Source organism: Stomoxys calcitrans, chromosome 4 (assembly GCF_963082655.1).
Source record: "Stomoxys calcitrans chromosome 4, idStoCalc2.1, whole genome shotgun sequence".
Taxonomy (NCBI): domain Eukaryota; kingdom Metazoa; phylum Arthropoda; class Insecta; order Diptera; family Muscidae; genus Stomoxys; species Stomoxys calcitrans.
In genome coordinates, this window is record NC_081555.1 from 133,735,801 (window position 1) to 133,751,767 (window position 15,967).

Below are 15,967 nucleotides of genomic sequence, written 5' to 3' on the forward strand. Positions count from 1 at the left end.
ACATTTTCAGTTTGGTCTATAATTTTAACCATGTGTCGCCTTACAAACGAACAACGCTTGCAAATTATTGAATTTTATTATCAAAATGCGTGCTCTGTTAAGAAAGTTCATCGCGAGCTTTTTTCATTTTACGACGAAGCTTATTTTTGGTTCAATGGGTACGTAAATAAGCAGAATTGTCGATTTTGGAGTGAAGATCTTCTGGCAAGAACTAACAATGCATCCAGAAAAATTCACAGTTTGGTTGCGTTTATGGGCTGGTGGCATCATTGGACCGTACTTCTTCAAAGATGATGCGAATTGTAACGTAACTGCGAACGGTGAGCGTTACTGTGCTATGATATCCAATTTTTTTTTTTTTTTGCCCTTAATGCAAGAGCTCAATTTGCGGTTTCAACAAGACTTTGCCACACAGCAGGCGTAACAATGGACTTATTGAGAGACGAGTTTGGTGAACATTTCATTTCACGTTCGTGACCAGTCATATGGTTGCTTAGATCGTGCTATTAAGCGCCTTTAGTCTATTTTTTTGGACCTATATTAAAGCTCATCAAGCATTTATTCGTGAGATTCCAGCCGAAATGTTGGAAATAGTATACCAAAGTTGAACTATGCGGATGGACCATTTGTGGCGCAGTCACGGTCGACATTTGCATCAAATAATATACAAGAATCTAATTATATGGACCGTACTATAGAGGCAAATAAAGACTTCATGCATTTTTCTGAACGATTTAGCTGTCCGTCCGTCTGTCTGTCTGTTGAAATCACGCTTCAGTCTTTAAAAATAGAGATATTAAGCTGAGACTTTGCACAGATTGTTGTTTTGTGCATAGGCATGTTAATTTCGAAGATGGACTATATCTGGATATAGTCCCCTTATAGACCCATCTGCCGATTTGAGGTCTTAGGCCCATAAAATCCACATTTATTATAGGATTTGACCCAGATCAGTCCAGATATGGGTATAATAGCTGCCATATAGACCGATCTCTCGATTTAAGGTCCGATTTCGCTTAAATTTGGGACAGTGAGCTGAGTTAGGCCTCTCGTCATCTTTTTTCAATTTAGCCCAGATCGGTTCAGATTTAGATATAGCTGCCATATAGTCCGCATTTATTATCCGATTTCGCTGGAATTTGACACAGTGTCTTATGTTAGGCTTTTCGACATCCTTGTCCTATATGGTTCAGATTGGTCTGTATTTGGATATAGTTGCCAAAAAAAAAAATCCAATATTGAACCAAAATTCAACAGTGACTTGTATTTACCATTTACCAAATAGGACCATATTACGAAATAGCTGCTAAGGGTGCATAAATAATGCATGTTTTACCGGATTTTGACGAAAGGTTGTTGTTGTTGCCTCATTTTCATGTGGAGGTGGCAATCGTCATCAAGTTCCTGTAGGTGAGCAAGCTCGTTCCGGCCCAAAGGACCGACCACCGCGGGAACAGGGCGGCCATTGGTTATTTGAAGGCGCCAATAACCCACCTTGTCATATCGAGCATCGTAGTCACTGAGTAATTGTGCAAGAGCCGGTGTCGCTGGTCTCTCACTGAGAATCTCCGCTCAATACCGCTGATTGTCGGCGACTGCCATTGCAGCTACTCCATATGGAGCATTCCACTATACGAAACCTGTGCTTGCAGCTAAGCTTCTCTTGAGAGCAACGATCACCACACAGATTGGACCTCAATGTTCCAGCCCGTGTGATGCTCACAGTTATCCCGTGCCGAGCACAATGACGAAAGGTGGTTTACCTATATACCCGAGGTGGTTGGTATCTAATGTTTGGCCCAGCCGAATTTTTATACTCACCACCATACGATGGGGTTATACTAATCTAGTTATTCCGTATATATATTCTCGATCGCATCGAAGTTCTGAGTCGATCTAGTCATGTCCGTCCGTTCCTCCGGCCGTCTGTCGAAATCGCGATAGAGGTCGAACGCATAGAGCTAACCGCTTGAAATTATGCACAGATACTTAATATAGATTTAGGTTGTTGGGGATTGCAAATGCAAATTTAGGTACAGTTCCCATATAAACCGATCTCCCGATTTGATTTCTTGAGCCACTGTAAGCCGCATTACGGTCCAAATTGGTCAATAACCTGATATAGCTCCCATATAAACCGGGGGCTTCTTGAAGCCAGGAAGCCGAAATTTTTATCCGATTTGATTTAAATTTGCACATAAAGTTGTTTTATGACTTCCAAGAACTGTGCAAAGTACGGTCCAAATCTGTCTATAACCTGGTGTAGGGCCCATATAAATCGATCTCTCTTGACTTCTTGAGTGCTTACAAGCCGCTGATTGAGTCCGATTAGGCTGACATTTTGCATGTCTATAACCTAGTATAGCTCCCATATAAACCGGTCGATTATCTTTGTTCGGTTCCTTGAAGTTTTGCTGGTTTGACAGAAGTTTGGTATATAGCTTAAATTTATGCCTTTCAACTAAATTAATTTTGTTTAAATTCTTAGCAGAATTCATGATGTTGGGTTCCCAAGATTTGGCCTGGCCAAACTTAGCACGCTTTTACTTGTTTTTTATTTTCTTGGACCTTTAATGCGAAATATTGTTATCAAAGCACCATTTCTATTTCTTGTGCCTTCGTACTTTTATAAATATTCCAAATGTGCCTATAATAGTACCATAGTATTAACTTTTATCATCCCTAATGCAACGCTTTCATACAGACATTTAACTAGAATGACACATAAACATAGAGCGCCGAGTAAATGGGCCTCTAATAAACGGAAACTGTGGCATGTAATTCATTTGCAGAATTTCAGTCACGCAATACAGATTCCACTTCCATCATCCGTTGTTACATCCTCACGTTTGTCACGACGTTCATGTCTCTACTTTGCCCAGCCATTGTGCTCCACAGCTCATGCCCCCAGCAACATACTCCAGCCCCTGCTTTCAAACACATTCACATTCATTGTATTTTATTTGTCATTTTTATGATTGGTAAGCTTTGTGACGGTAGGACAACGACGACGACGACGCCGACGATGAGAGCACTACTGCCAGAGAATGTTGAAAGTATGAGTATGCATAAGATACTTCTGCTGTGTGCGGATGTATGTTCGCTTGTATGTGTAAGCTTGTAACTTTCTTGCCTGACTGCCAACATGATAGCCTATGGTTGGGATGCGTGAGTGAATCTGTGTGAGTGCTAGTGTTTAAGTACCACAAGAGGTGACATGTATGCCGTAGACTCTGTTGTTGTTCTTACTGTTGTTCTCGTTACAGTTTAGCAGTAGTGCTTCTCAAGTGTTAAATGAAAATTTGTCTGTTCAAAAGAGGGCCCATGAGGAGGGGTCTATCGAAAGGTTTGGGTGATGCTTGGATCCATTAGAATAATGGAATTTTGACATTCAAAAATGGTCTGCATTAAATTATAAAATAATATAGCCCCAAAATAAAAACGTGGCTTCTTGAGAACCTAGAAGATGCAAATCTTATGCGGTTTAGCTGAAATTTTCAATAATGACATACATTTATTATGGCCCAAATTCCAGAACTCGATTTAAGCTAAACTTGCGATTTGATTTCTTGCGAACCCTTTTGCGAAAATAAACATAAATAGATAAAAATTTTGCTTTAAAATAGAAAGAGTTCAACAAACTTGGATATTGCGTTCTATTATGCAGGGTATATTAGAATTCAGCCAAAAATTAAATTTAAAAATTTTCATATTTCGCCAAATTTGTCCTTCTATGAACATTGGATTGTCTAATAACATTTGCATTTAATTGCAGTTTTCTGACCTTTTAACAAATTCTTATTAATATATTTTCGCTTTCTTTTGTGATTTTCATTCATTGAGCCAAAAAAAGCAAAAAACTTAGAAATTTATTTTTCACGTTTGGCGTAATGTGTTCAAACTATTCCAAATGTTTGCGAACACTTTACGCAGCATTAGTTTTATTACACTACTAAGTGCAAAAATTGTGGTTCGTGATGAGATGTTGTTGACATTTTTTTTTTTGGGTCTGTGTGTTGTAATTAGAATATTATTCTGTCTTATCACAGTTAATTTGTCTGATGGCCACTAATGGAATAAGACGCGAGCTGCAATGGACTAAAAGTCCTTAATTTAATGTGTCAAAACCAACACTCTTGTCGAGTAACCTCACCCGCACTCACCATCTCATAGAGTGGCCTTTCATATTGGAGCAATATGAAACGTGCTAAGTAGCCATTGGCATATAGAATGAAACCCAAAATGGGACTAATGTCCTTTTGTTGCAAAAAGAAATTTACTGCCATCACACATGAATCGCTATGACCAAGTACCCATTTATTTAAGTAGCTAAATGGTGTGATAGTTATGGGCGGGAGTGGTTGCTGATGCTAGTCACAAAATTTGCTATGAACCACAATGTCATAAGAGGAACTCAAGGCGAAATTTTCTTTTGTATTGATAAAAGATTTACGAATTTAAGTTTGGATGTAAGGTGTACTCCATTTTTAAAATATTTTATTTCAGCTCGATATTCTCATATCTGATTTATGGGTGTTTTCGGGGGTGAGGTGGTCCCCCGGACACTTGGCCCTGAAAAGATATCAGCATCGTTCTCTTTATTCTCAAATTCGTTTTCTAATCTCAAATACCTTTCATTTGAGCCACATATTGGCATGGGCGAAAAATGTTTACCCTTTGGGGGGTGTTTTGGGAAGGGGCGATGCCCAAAATACATGGTCCTACATTTGGATATCAAATTCGTATTCTTCTCCCAAATACCTTTACTTGAGCCCCATATTGCGGTGGCCAGTAAAAAATTGCTGTTTGAGGAGTATTTTGGGAAAGGGGTAGACCCCCAGAAAATTCGTCCCGAAGATGGGTATCAATTCTTGCTCTACCCCCCAATACCTTTCATTTAAGCTCCACATTGACATGGTGGGTAAATATGGCCGATTTAGGTGTTTTGGGGATTCTAAGCCCTGAAAATATATCAGCAACATGCTCTCTTCTCATATATCTATATATCATTTATTTGAACCCCATATTACCTTTGACCTCAAAATTGGATATCAAATTCGTTTTCTAATCTCATTTAAACTCCTTATTGCAAAAGTCAGCAAATATGTCCGGTTTGGGGTATTGGCCCTAAAAACTATGAATATTTAGTTCCACCCTCTTTAAGACCCAAATTGTCTTGGTGAGCAAATAGGTCCTATTTGGGAATTGTTGCGGAGGTAGTGTAGCCCCATAGACACTTTTCCCGAATATTGATATCAAATTCGTGCTTTACTCCCAAAGACCTTTCATTTGAGCCCCATATTGCTATGGTCTTTGTGAGCAAATACGTCCTATTTGGGGGTAGTTATGGTGGTGGGACGTCCGCTAGACAGTTGGCTCCTAATGTTTATATCAGATACGGGGTCTACTCCCACATACCTTTAATTTGAGCCCCATATTTCCATAGACGGCAAACATGACCGGCTTGGGGGATGGGCGGCCACTCAGCGAGTTGGCCTTGAAAATTTATATTGGATTCGTGTTCCACTCTAAAAACCCTCTTATTTGAGCATCATATTGCAATAGTCAGAAAATACTTCCCATTTGGGTGGTGTTGTGGGGGTGGGGTGGCCCCATAGACATTTTTCCCGAATATTGATATCAAAGTCATGCTTTACTCCCAAAGACCTTTCATTTGAGTCCCATATTGCTATGGTCGTAAATTTGTCCCCTTTGGGGAATGTTTTTGGTGAGAGGCGGCCCCCCAAACACTTGGTCCCATATTTGGATATAAGTTTCGAACTCTACACTGAAATAGCTTTTATTTAAATATGCATTACGGCAGGTTTGGGATCTGTGGGTCTAAATAGGGTGGTCCTCTGGTGGTGTAGGAGGTGTACTCTGTCCTCTATTTTGGAATATAGTCATTTACAATATATTATTGTCTCTGACACCCTTCAAAGTGGTCGCGGATGCTGATAACGTGGCCATTGCTGTTAGGGGAAAGTTTCCAAGAACTCTTAGAAATCTACTTAAGGAAGTACGACGGCAAAGTGTGCTACCGAAAATGGTCTTGGCGTAAATCCGTCTAAGACATTAGTGGTTCCCTTTAGCAGGAGACACAAGCGGCCCTCAGTGGCATCTGCCTCCTTGAGAGGAGAGAATGTTCCATTTACTATGCTGCAAGTGTCAGACCCAAATGCTATATGGTGTTGTGGTCTGGTGGACGGCGCTTCAAAAGGCCACCTACTGTTCAATAGTCAGCCGGCTGCAAAGAATGGCTTGTTTGTGCATCACTGCCGCACTGAGGGCGATACCATCTGAATCACTGAATTTAGTGCTATACCTACTGCCTATGTATATAGCGGATAGACAAATTACTGCGACCACTGCTGGGAGGCTAGGAAGCTTTTTATTTGGTCATGCGGCGGCTACAAACACTGTGTTCTCTTTGATACAATGCCCGATGTTCCAGGCAGTGTGGATTACTTACTGCCTGAACCGTTTTTTGATAAAAAGTACTGTACCACTCTATTTCTGATAGGACTGTACTCATTGACATGTGGAAAGTTTTCCCCTGTTCCTTAGTGGAATGTTCATGGGCAAAATTTGTATTTGTACTTGTGAACTGCCTTTACCCCAGAAATTAAGTTTGAACAGAATTTTAATACACAGTCACCTCTGGTGTGGGGTAGACCCCTCGCAACATAGCCTAAAGCGTAATTTTTCTGCCTACAGCACTGAAGGACCTCTCATAAGTAATAATTCAGTGGTTAATATGCGTTAATGTTTCCTCTTCACTACTAACAACATCATGGGCTCTCCTATTTCTTCAGCTGTCAGATTTGTTTAACTTTCGTTGAGTTTGGTTCTTTTTTTCATCATTGCCTTTAAGCATAGGGACAAACACAGAAGTGCGTAAATCTAGTTAAACTTATTATGTCTTATAATGTCCTTGGTTCGTTCGTTCATTCATTCATAAGTCCTGCCTTAACATGGGGCTTCTGTGCTAATTGTTAGTGTAATGGACCCTTTTTTCCGGCGACCCATTATAAGTGAATCGGGTTCTAGTTGTTTCACTGTTTAATTGGTTTTGTTTATGGCCCATTTTGCTTGTCTTGCGGCCACACTGAATTTACTTCAAGTTTGCCCATTTTCCGTTATAGGCTCAGGAAGAGTCTCGAAAAATGTTAGAGGAGAATGCCATTGGCATATTTTGATTTCATTAAAGGGATTAGGTTGCCGTCGTCATCATCGTCCTTTCTTTCATTGTAGTGAAGTGCTTTGGCGATATTTTCATTTAATTTTTGTGGGGCTTAAATTTATTCAATGTTCACAGTTTTATGCCCTCACCTGCCCAGTTAGCAATGGCATGGCCATTTATCCTTTCAAAATAACTTTGGTAATATTCACATTCACAAAGAGGGTGGACAAAACTTTCGGAAGAGGAAATGCCATTTGCGATGCGAACCATAAAACAAAAATGAATTATTTAGTAAAACGTTTAAATTTTATTGGACGGCAATGAAATTTATGACATGTTAATTGCCCTATTCAATTTGCGTGCCATCTAAGATGGTCCTTCGCAAATGTACTGCTTGGAGTCATTTAGAATAGGGATTGTTGTATATCAAACCGATATTCATTTCATGGATTATTATTCAAGGTCATTACTTTTCATTTAATAATCGTAAAATAATTGAAAAAACTGCCGCCTGTTATTACACTTCCAGCCTAGAGGATATAAAAATATTTTAGGGGTATTCCATTACTAATTTAATGCTAAAAAGTATCTAAGAGCCAAAAAAAAAACCCTCAACTCATGTTAGAAACTCCTTTGGGGTTTTGTTTTAGTAAAGCGAAAGTGTTCAGTATGCAGTCCCATTCTCAAAAGCGGACCTAGTTTATTCATTACAAAATGATATTTTAAATTGTCATAAATCCTTATTTGTGTAGGTGCTGTACTTGTACTTAAGAATAGTTACGATAGTGTTAGTGTTGATAGTCTGCATCTGTTTCCAGTGCGGCGGCAAATTTAGACCCCGTTAGTAGGCTCAGAATTAACTCCAAAGATCTAACACCTGGGGTGGTTGAGTAAGGTCGTAGCATGTTGTCTGCCACTAAGAAATCGACTTGTGGTACGGCTGCGCTTAGTTTTATAGCCGACAAGCAACTGGCAGGGGTTTTTAAAGGAGGCAACTGATTCGAGCCTGTAAAACTGTTTCTATCATACCTTCAGGGGCCAAAGTTTGCATAGTCCACAGGCCGCCACTGGCAAACAAATTAACCCATTGTAAATACAAATTTGCCCATGAACATTCCACTTAGGAACAGGGACAAATCGGACCGATAGACCGATCTGCCGATTTAGGGTCATTATCCGACAAAAGCCTCATTTACAACCCAAGTTTGATGAGATTAGGATAGGTTGGGTAACTTAAAGTATTGGCGTCTGTTGTTATATCACAGTAGCAACAGACCAGGCCTTTAGTGGGAATCGAAACCACAACCCCCGCATTTGTAATCCCAGCACGCTATCAACAAGCCTACCTGGGCTCCGACATTAAAAAAAAACTGAGAGTTTTCAAGCCTCTTGTCATCCCACCAGAATATGGTCCCATCAGAATATGGTCCAGATTGTAGCGACAGACCAGCCCTCTAGTGGGAATCGAACCCACGACCTCCTCGTTGATAATCCTAGCACGCTACCAACAAGGCTACCTGGGCGCTAGGACTAAAAAAACTCAGTGTTATCAAGCCTCTTGTAATCCGACCAAAATATGGTCCGAAACCAGATTGATTACCCGATTTCGCTAACATATTTAGATAAAGCTGCGATATAGACCGATCTAAGGTCTGAACTAATTAACCAATTTCGGTAATATTGCGAACAGTGATTTGAATTAAGCCTCCCGAAATCCAAAATGAAAATAATCCAGATCGGACCATATTATGATATAGCTGTTATAAGGCCTGATCATCCGATTTAGGGTCTTAAGCCTATAACAGCCTCATTTGTATACCCTCCGCCATAGGATGGGGGTATACTAATTTCGTCTTTCTGTTTGTAACACCCCGAAATATGGGTCTAAGACCCCATAAAGTAAATATATTCTTGATCGTCATGTCATTTTAAGTCGATCTAGCCATGTCCGTCTGTCTGTCGAAAGCACGCTAACTTTCGAAGGAGTAAAGCTAGCCGCTTGAAATGTTGCAGAAATACTTTTTATTAGTGTAGGTCGGTTGGTATTGTAAATGGGTCAAATCGGTCCATGTTTTGATATAGCTGCCATACAAACCGATCTTGGGTATTGACTTATTGAGCCTCTAGAGGGCGCAATTCTTATCCGATTTTATTGAAATTTTGCACGTAGTGTTCTGGTATCACTTTCATCAACTATGCTAAGTATGGTTAAAATCGGTCCATGTTTTGATATAGCTGCCATATAAACCGATCTTGGGTCTTGACTTCTTGAGCCTCTAGAGGGCGTAATTTTCGTCCGATTTTACTGAAATTTTGCACGTAGTGTTCTGGTATCACTTTCAACATCTGTGCTAAGTATGATTCATATCGGTACATAATCTGGTATAGCTGTCATATAAACCGATCTTGGATCTTGACTTCTTGAGCCAATATAGCGCGCAATTCTCATCCGATTTGGCTGAAATTTTGCATGACGTGTTTTGTTATGACTTCCAATAACTGCGCTAAGAATGGCGTAAATCGGTATAGAACCTGATATAGCTGCCATATAAACCGATCTGGGGACTTGACTTCTTGAACCCCTAGAGGGCACAATTCTCATTTGATTTGGCTGAAATTTTGTACAACGGCTTCTCTCATGACTTTCAACATACATGTCTAATATGATCTGAATCGATCAATAGCTTGATACAGCTCCCAAATAAACCCATCTCCCAATTCTGCTTCTTGAGTCTCTACAAGACGCAATTCTTATCCGAATGAACTGAAATATTACACAATGACTTCTACAATGTTCAGCATTCAGTTATGGTCCGAATCGGACTATAACTTGTTTACACTATTTCGCTAAAATTTAGAACGGTGAGTTGGACTTGCACTTTTTTGAAAAGGAAAATTCAAATTAAAACAAGTAAGGACGGGATAAAGTCCGGCGAAGCCGACCTATTTATACCCTGCACCATACTGAATACGCAGGCTAAGTCTTCGAATTTAAAATTGCTTAAATTTGGCATGTAGAATTTCGATCAAAATTCGTACATATTGTAGGAGCCATAAAGTAAAACGTTGTGCAAATTTTCCAGAAGATCGAACGATAGGTGGGTTAGCAAAGGCCTTAAATGTGAAAATCGGAAGATGGATATATATGGGAGCTATATCTAAATGTGAACCGATTTCTATTCAACTCAACAGCAATACCGGGAGTCGTAAGGGAATCCTTTGTGCCAGTTTTCTTGTGAATCGGTTGACAAATGACCAAATTATTGCAAAACTATTGGGTTGCCCAAAAAGTAATTGCGGATTTTTCATATAGTCGGCGTTGTTTTCACAGCTTGTGACTCTGTAATTGCATTCTTTCTTCTGTCAGTTATCAGCTGTTACTTTTAGCTTGCTTTAGAAAAAAAGTGTAAAAAAAAGTTTATTTGATTAAAGTTCATTCTAAGTTTTATTAAAAATGCATTTACTTTCTTTTAAAAAATCCGCAATTACTTTTTGGGCAACCCCATAGTTCAAATCGAACGAACATTTATATGGGAGCTTTACTTAAATCTGAACCGATTTCTATGAAATTTACCAATAATTTCGAGACTTATAAGATAACTCCTCGTCCAAATCGGACAAAAATATTGTTTCCAATTTCAATAGGCTTCGTCGCTACACCCAAGAAAATGATTGTGCCAAATTTTGAAGACGATCGGATGAAAATTGGGACTTGAACTTTGTACACAAAATAACATGGACAGACAGACAGACAGAGAGACATAGCAAAATCGAATCAGAAAATGATTCTGAGTCGATCGGTATACTTATCAATGGGTCTATCTCCTTCCTCCTGGGTGTTACAAACAAATTCACTAAGTCATAATACCCTGTACTACAGTAGGGTATAAAAATTAAAAAAAAAAAAAACAAGTAAAAGCGTGCTAAGTTCGGCCGGGCCAAATTTTATATAACCTCCACCATCGATCGCATTTGTCAAGTTCCTTGAATGACTTTTCAATATAAAGGGTGATTTTTTAAGACCTAAGAAAGTTTATCAAAAAAAAAAACATAATTTAATGTTGAAGATTTGTTCATGCGCCTCAAATGGTCCATCCGCTTAGTTAAATTTTGTCATACTTTTTCCACAATTTCGGTTGTCTTCCAACGCGTCTATCTATTGAAGCGAGCTTGTCTGTATAGACATGAGCTTTGACATAGCTCCACAAAGAAGGTCTAAAGGCGTTAAATCCCTGGATCTAGGCAGCCGATTGACTTATTGCAAAAGTCAATCGGCTGGGCCCCAAAAACTTTCAATATCGACCTCCACTGTCTTGAAGACCAAAATTGTCTGGGTGAGCAAATACGTCCTATTTGGGGGTTGTTATGATGGTGGGACGTTCCCTAAACAGGTTGTCCCGAATGTTGATATCAGATTCGTGGTCTACTCCCAAACAACTTTCATTTGAGCCCCATATTTCCATAGTTGGCAAACAAGACCGGTTTGGAGGTGTTTTAGGGGATGGGGCAACCACACATTGACTTGGCCTTGAAAGTATGTATCATATTCGTGTTCTACTTTAAAATACCTCTTATTTGAGCCCCATATTGCAATGGTCAGTAAATACTTCCTGTATGGGTGGTGTTATTGGGGTGGTGTGACCTTATAGACACTTTCCCGAATATTGATATGAAATTCGTGATATACTACCAGAGACCTTTCTTTTGAGCCCCATATTACTATGGTCGTTAATTTGTCCTCTTTGGGGAATGTTTTTGGGTTGGGACGACCTCCCAAATACTTCGATATCAGATTCGTATTCTACACTCAAATACCTTTTATTTAAGCCCCATTTTGCCATGGTCAGTAAATAAGTCTTGTTTGGAGGGTGCTTTGGGAAGGGGGTGGAACCCCAGAAATTTGATCCCACATTTGGATATTAAATTCGTATTCTACTCGTAAATACCTTCCATTTGAGTCCCATATTGCCATGGTGGGTAAATATGTCCGACTTTGGGGGTTGGGGTGGTACCCCAAACACTCAGATACGTTTTCTACTCTTAAATTGCTTTCATTTGAGTCCCATATTGTAGGTCTTGCGGGTGGTGCGGCCTCCCAGGTACCCCATCCGAGATTTGCATACTAAATTTTTGTTTTTAGGCTACTATAAGAAAGCACATAAAATTTCGCTTAAATCGCACCATCCATCTCCGAAATCTGGGGTTTCTGAAAATTAGGGTAAGGAGGTGGGACAGTAAATACTCCTGTAATGGGCCCAAGACCTTAAATAGAGGGATCGGTGTATATTGCAGTTATATCGCACCATACATCTCCGAGATCTGGCGTTTCTGAAAATTAGGGTAAGGGGGAGGGACAGTAAATACTTCTGTTATGGGCCCAAGACCTTATATTGAGAGATCGGTCTATAATGCAGTTATATCAAAATATAGACCGAACTTAACCATATTCGTTACGAATGTCAAGGGGCCTAACGCAACTTAGTGTGCCTTATTTCAGCGAAATCGGTTAATAAATTCACCTTCTAAGAGCCTAAAACCTTAAATTGGGAAAACGGTATATATGGCAGCTTTATCCAAATCCGGACCATTCTGGACTGTATTAAACAGGGATATCGAAGAGCCTTACACAGCTCTCAATACCAAATTTCTGTGAAATCGGACAAAAAATACGACTGTTATGGGCCTAAATACCTTAAATAGAGAGATCGGTCATTAGTCCACTAGTTCTGTTTCTTCTGTTAAGAAAATCTGTATTTCACGCCTTGTTGATATTAACAAAACCATGTTGAAATCTTTCTTTAAACTCAATTTGCTGAATAAATGTTTTACTTATTCCACCACACAGTAATAAATTACAAACTCACCAAACGCATTATTCATACTGAGACAGCGATAAAAAACAAAAAATCTTAAAAATTCTTTCATTGATTTTGTGCTTTAATTTTTATTTTATTTCCAGCAACTGATATTGATTAAAAGCAAACAAGGACAAGGAACCGGAAAAGCATCTGGAAAATCACCACAAACAGCAATAGAGGGCAGCAGCCAGCTTAGTCCCCCACATTCAGGCAACATCAACTATAAGTTGAACGAAACAATAAATCTATTTTCCTTTCAATATTGTTGTAGATGTATGTGTAAGACATTGCCAGTAGCGTGCTTGTGTTTGTGTACTCCCAGGATATGCTAAGGAAAAAAATGTAAGAATGAAGCAATTCGTTGGATACTCTGTAAATGATAAAGGCCCAACACACGCATCTACAGGGAAAACCAGCATAGAAAGTCGAATGATTTATCTGTAACTTTCCCAAAGCAAGTCGATTTCAGTCATTCATGCCAATCACATTGCAACGTTTAGTAAGACAGCATTGCTCTGCAGCATCGAAAACAACAGAAATTCCATTGAGGCAAGAGGGACCATAGTATCAATAATAGCATCCTCTCTATCCCAAAGAGAAAGTGAAGGGGGAAAAAAGAAAAAATCAGCCAACTCCAATATTTTCCATCCGGTCTTTATCCTTGCTTGCCTGAGAATACCAAAAATGCTGTTTTATCCTTGAATGCGAATACAGAATATGTTGCTGCAAAGTCTACAGAGCTTCCACCAATCAATCCCAGTGACTTTTCGGCCCAGCCAAAAGGCAGCAAACATTCATCCAACCATCCATTCATCCATACCCCTGAGAAGTTATCTTCCATAAAAACCAAATGTTGCTGCTGCAAAACTTATAAGGACCACATAACAAAAACCAAAAGGGAGGAACCTGAGCTCTATACAAACAATAATAAAATCCAACTAAAGCCATGGTGCAAAAGCAAAAAGAAACTGAGAAAAAACTATAGAATTTCGGCAACATTCTGGCAAATAAGTGGGAAAGGCAAGAACGATTGCGATTTTGCCTCCAACAATCGTCCTCATAATGATAAACGTATGCCGTTACTCTTCCAAAGGACCAACTCTCTGCGGTAGTGGTGGCGATAGTGATATTATGACATTGCTTACTATGCGAGCCACTGCCATTGTAATGGCCCAAATCGACCACAAAACTTGCGATATGATGATGATGATGAAAAGTATATCCCTAAAAGACAGACGAATGGCAGCCAGAACTGCCACATAGAGCATATGAGAGCAGTGAATAGGAGGGCAAAGTGTTTGTGTTACCACAAAACGTTTGCCGCAAACGAAAACCCGTTACAAAATATCATAAATAACACTCAACAACAATAGCAAAAAAAAAAAACAAAAAACAAAACCGAAAATCATAAAAAATAGAAGTAACAAAATCCAAAACATTTTCGGCACAACGGCTTCCAAACGCACCACAGTTGCAACCTAACCAAAATAACTCTACCCCATTCTTCCAATTCCATCCATAAACTCCTGACGAAGCCCAGCTACAGGCCCTCAGCTACAAACTCTTGCCAAGTGATAAATTCCTTTGGTCTTTTGCAACAAAAACTCCAAAGCGGAGGACTATAGGAGTTGTATTTTTTTAGTTTGGCTTTCTTTTTTATGTTGCCACCATGACTTCCATGGAGGATACCAATTCAACAACATCCGGCAATTTCATTGACATCACCTCATCTCAGGATGACTATTTCCGTTTGTACGATGCCAGTCTGGACGAAGAGTTGGAGATGGGTGCTGGCAACAGTGAGAGCGGTGATGTTGGCAACCTAATTGTTGGCATCTGGAATGTCGCCAATAATCAAAGCAATACAACAACGACTTCACTGCTCGACTATGGCCAGAGCGGTGGAGAGGAGGACTCAACTTCCAGCAATCTCATGGCCACCTGGTCCAGTACATCTGCTTCGACGCTAGTAAATGCCGCACCACCTGCCTCTCTGCTAACATCGGCCTCTTCAACGGCCACCCTAAATAATCCCAGTATAGCGTCCAATAATAGCCTGCTCGACTTTGATACCACAGTTGCATCCTACACATTTTCATCATCACCTGCATCGGCTGCTGACTATTATGGCGGCGGCGGCGGCAGCAGCAGCATGAGCAGTCTAAATGCCACCGATAGCATAGATGTCCTACAGACCTTTGATGGTTTAACACTTTACGAAGCCAATGACACCTCGTGGAATTATTTCTATTCAAGCATAGCCGCTGCCCAGGCCTCCTCATCACCCTCAGCATCACCATCATCAGCCTCATCGTCCTCTGCCGCCTCACCGTCATCGCCCTCCGCCGCCACTTCATATTTCTTCTCATCTGCCGCACTGGCCCCCACAACGGTCAGTGACATATCTTCGGGGAGCTCAGTATCCTCGGCTGCCACTGCCACTGTATTGTCCGCAGCTGCCTCTGAGGTTAGCAATTATGGGGATGATGGCGATATAGCTTTGATCGATAGTGCGGAAACGCTAATGGCCGGTGAGACTGATTATGATATACTAGGCTTTAATGGCCACGGCGGTGGCCTGGAGGTGTTGGTCAGTGATTTAACTAACCCCCTAAATGAGACAGCCTCCTCCTCCTCCTCCACGACAACGTCAGCGACAGCCACTCGTGTGTTGCATCATCTGCTGGGGGCCAATGAGCGTCTGAAGGATAGCAGCAGCAGTTCGGAGAACTATGGCTCCCGCACCGATGGTGATGCGAATGGTGGTGGCTTTTTTGTCCTGCAAACCGATTTAGTGAGTGAATATTTTCCATTTAGCTACAATGTCACAACAACGACTGATTTTCCCTACGACATGAACACCATGGACCCAATGAATTGCACCCTGATGAATAGAACCTGCGACAGTGAAATTGATTCAATAGGT

The 15,967-nt window shown here is 40.3% G+C and overlaps 1 protein-coding gene across 1 annotated transcript in view; it reads left to right on the plus strand.

The window, feature by feature from the left end:
- LOC106089638 (dopamine D2-like receptor) overlaps positions 1-15,967 on the plus strand; it is a 189,521-nt gene that overhangs the window by 9,378 nt on the left and 164,176 nt on the right. The window contains exon 2 of the mRNA XM_013255555.2: positions 13,143-15,965. Coding sequence (XP_013111009.2) covers positions 14,711-15,965 — 1,255 coding nt within the window. The 5' untranslated portion in view covers positions 13,143-14,710. The remainder of the gene's footprint in view (positions 1-13,142; positions 15,966-15,967) is intronic.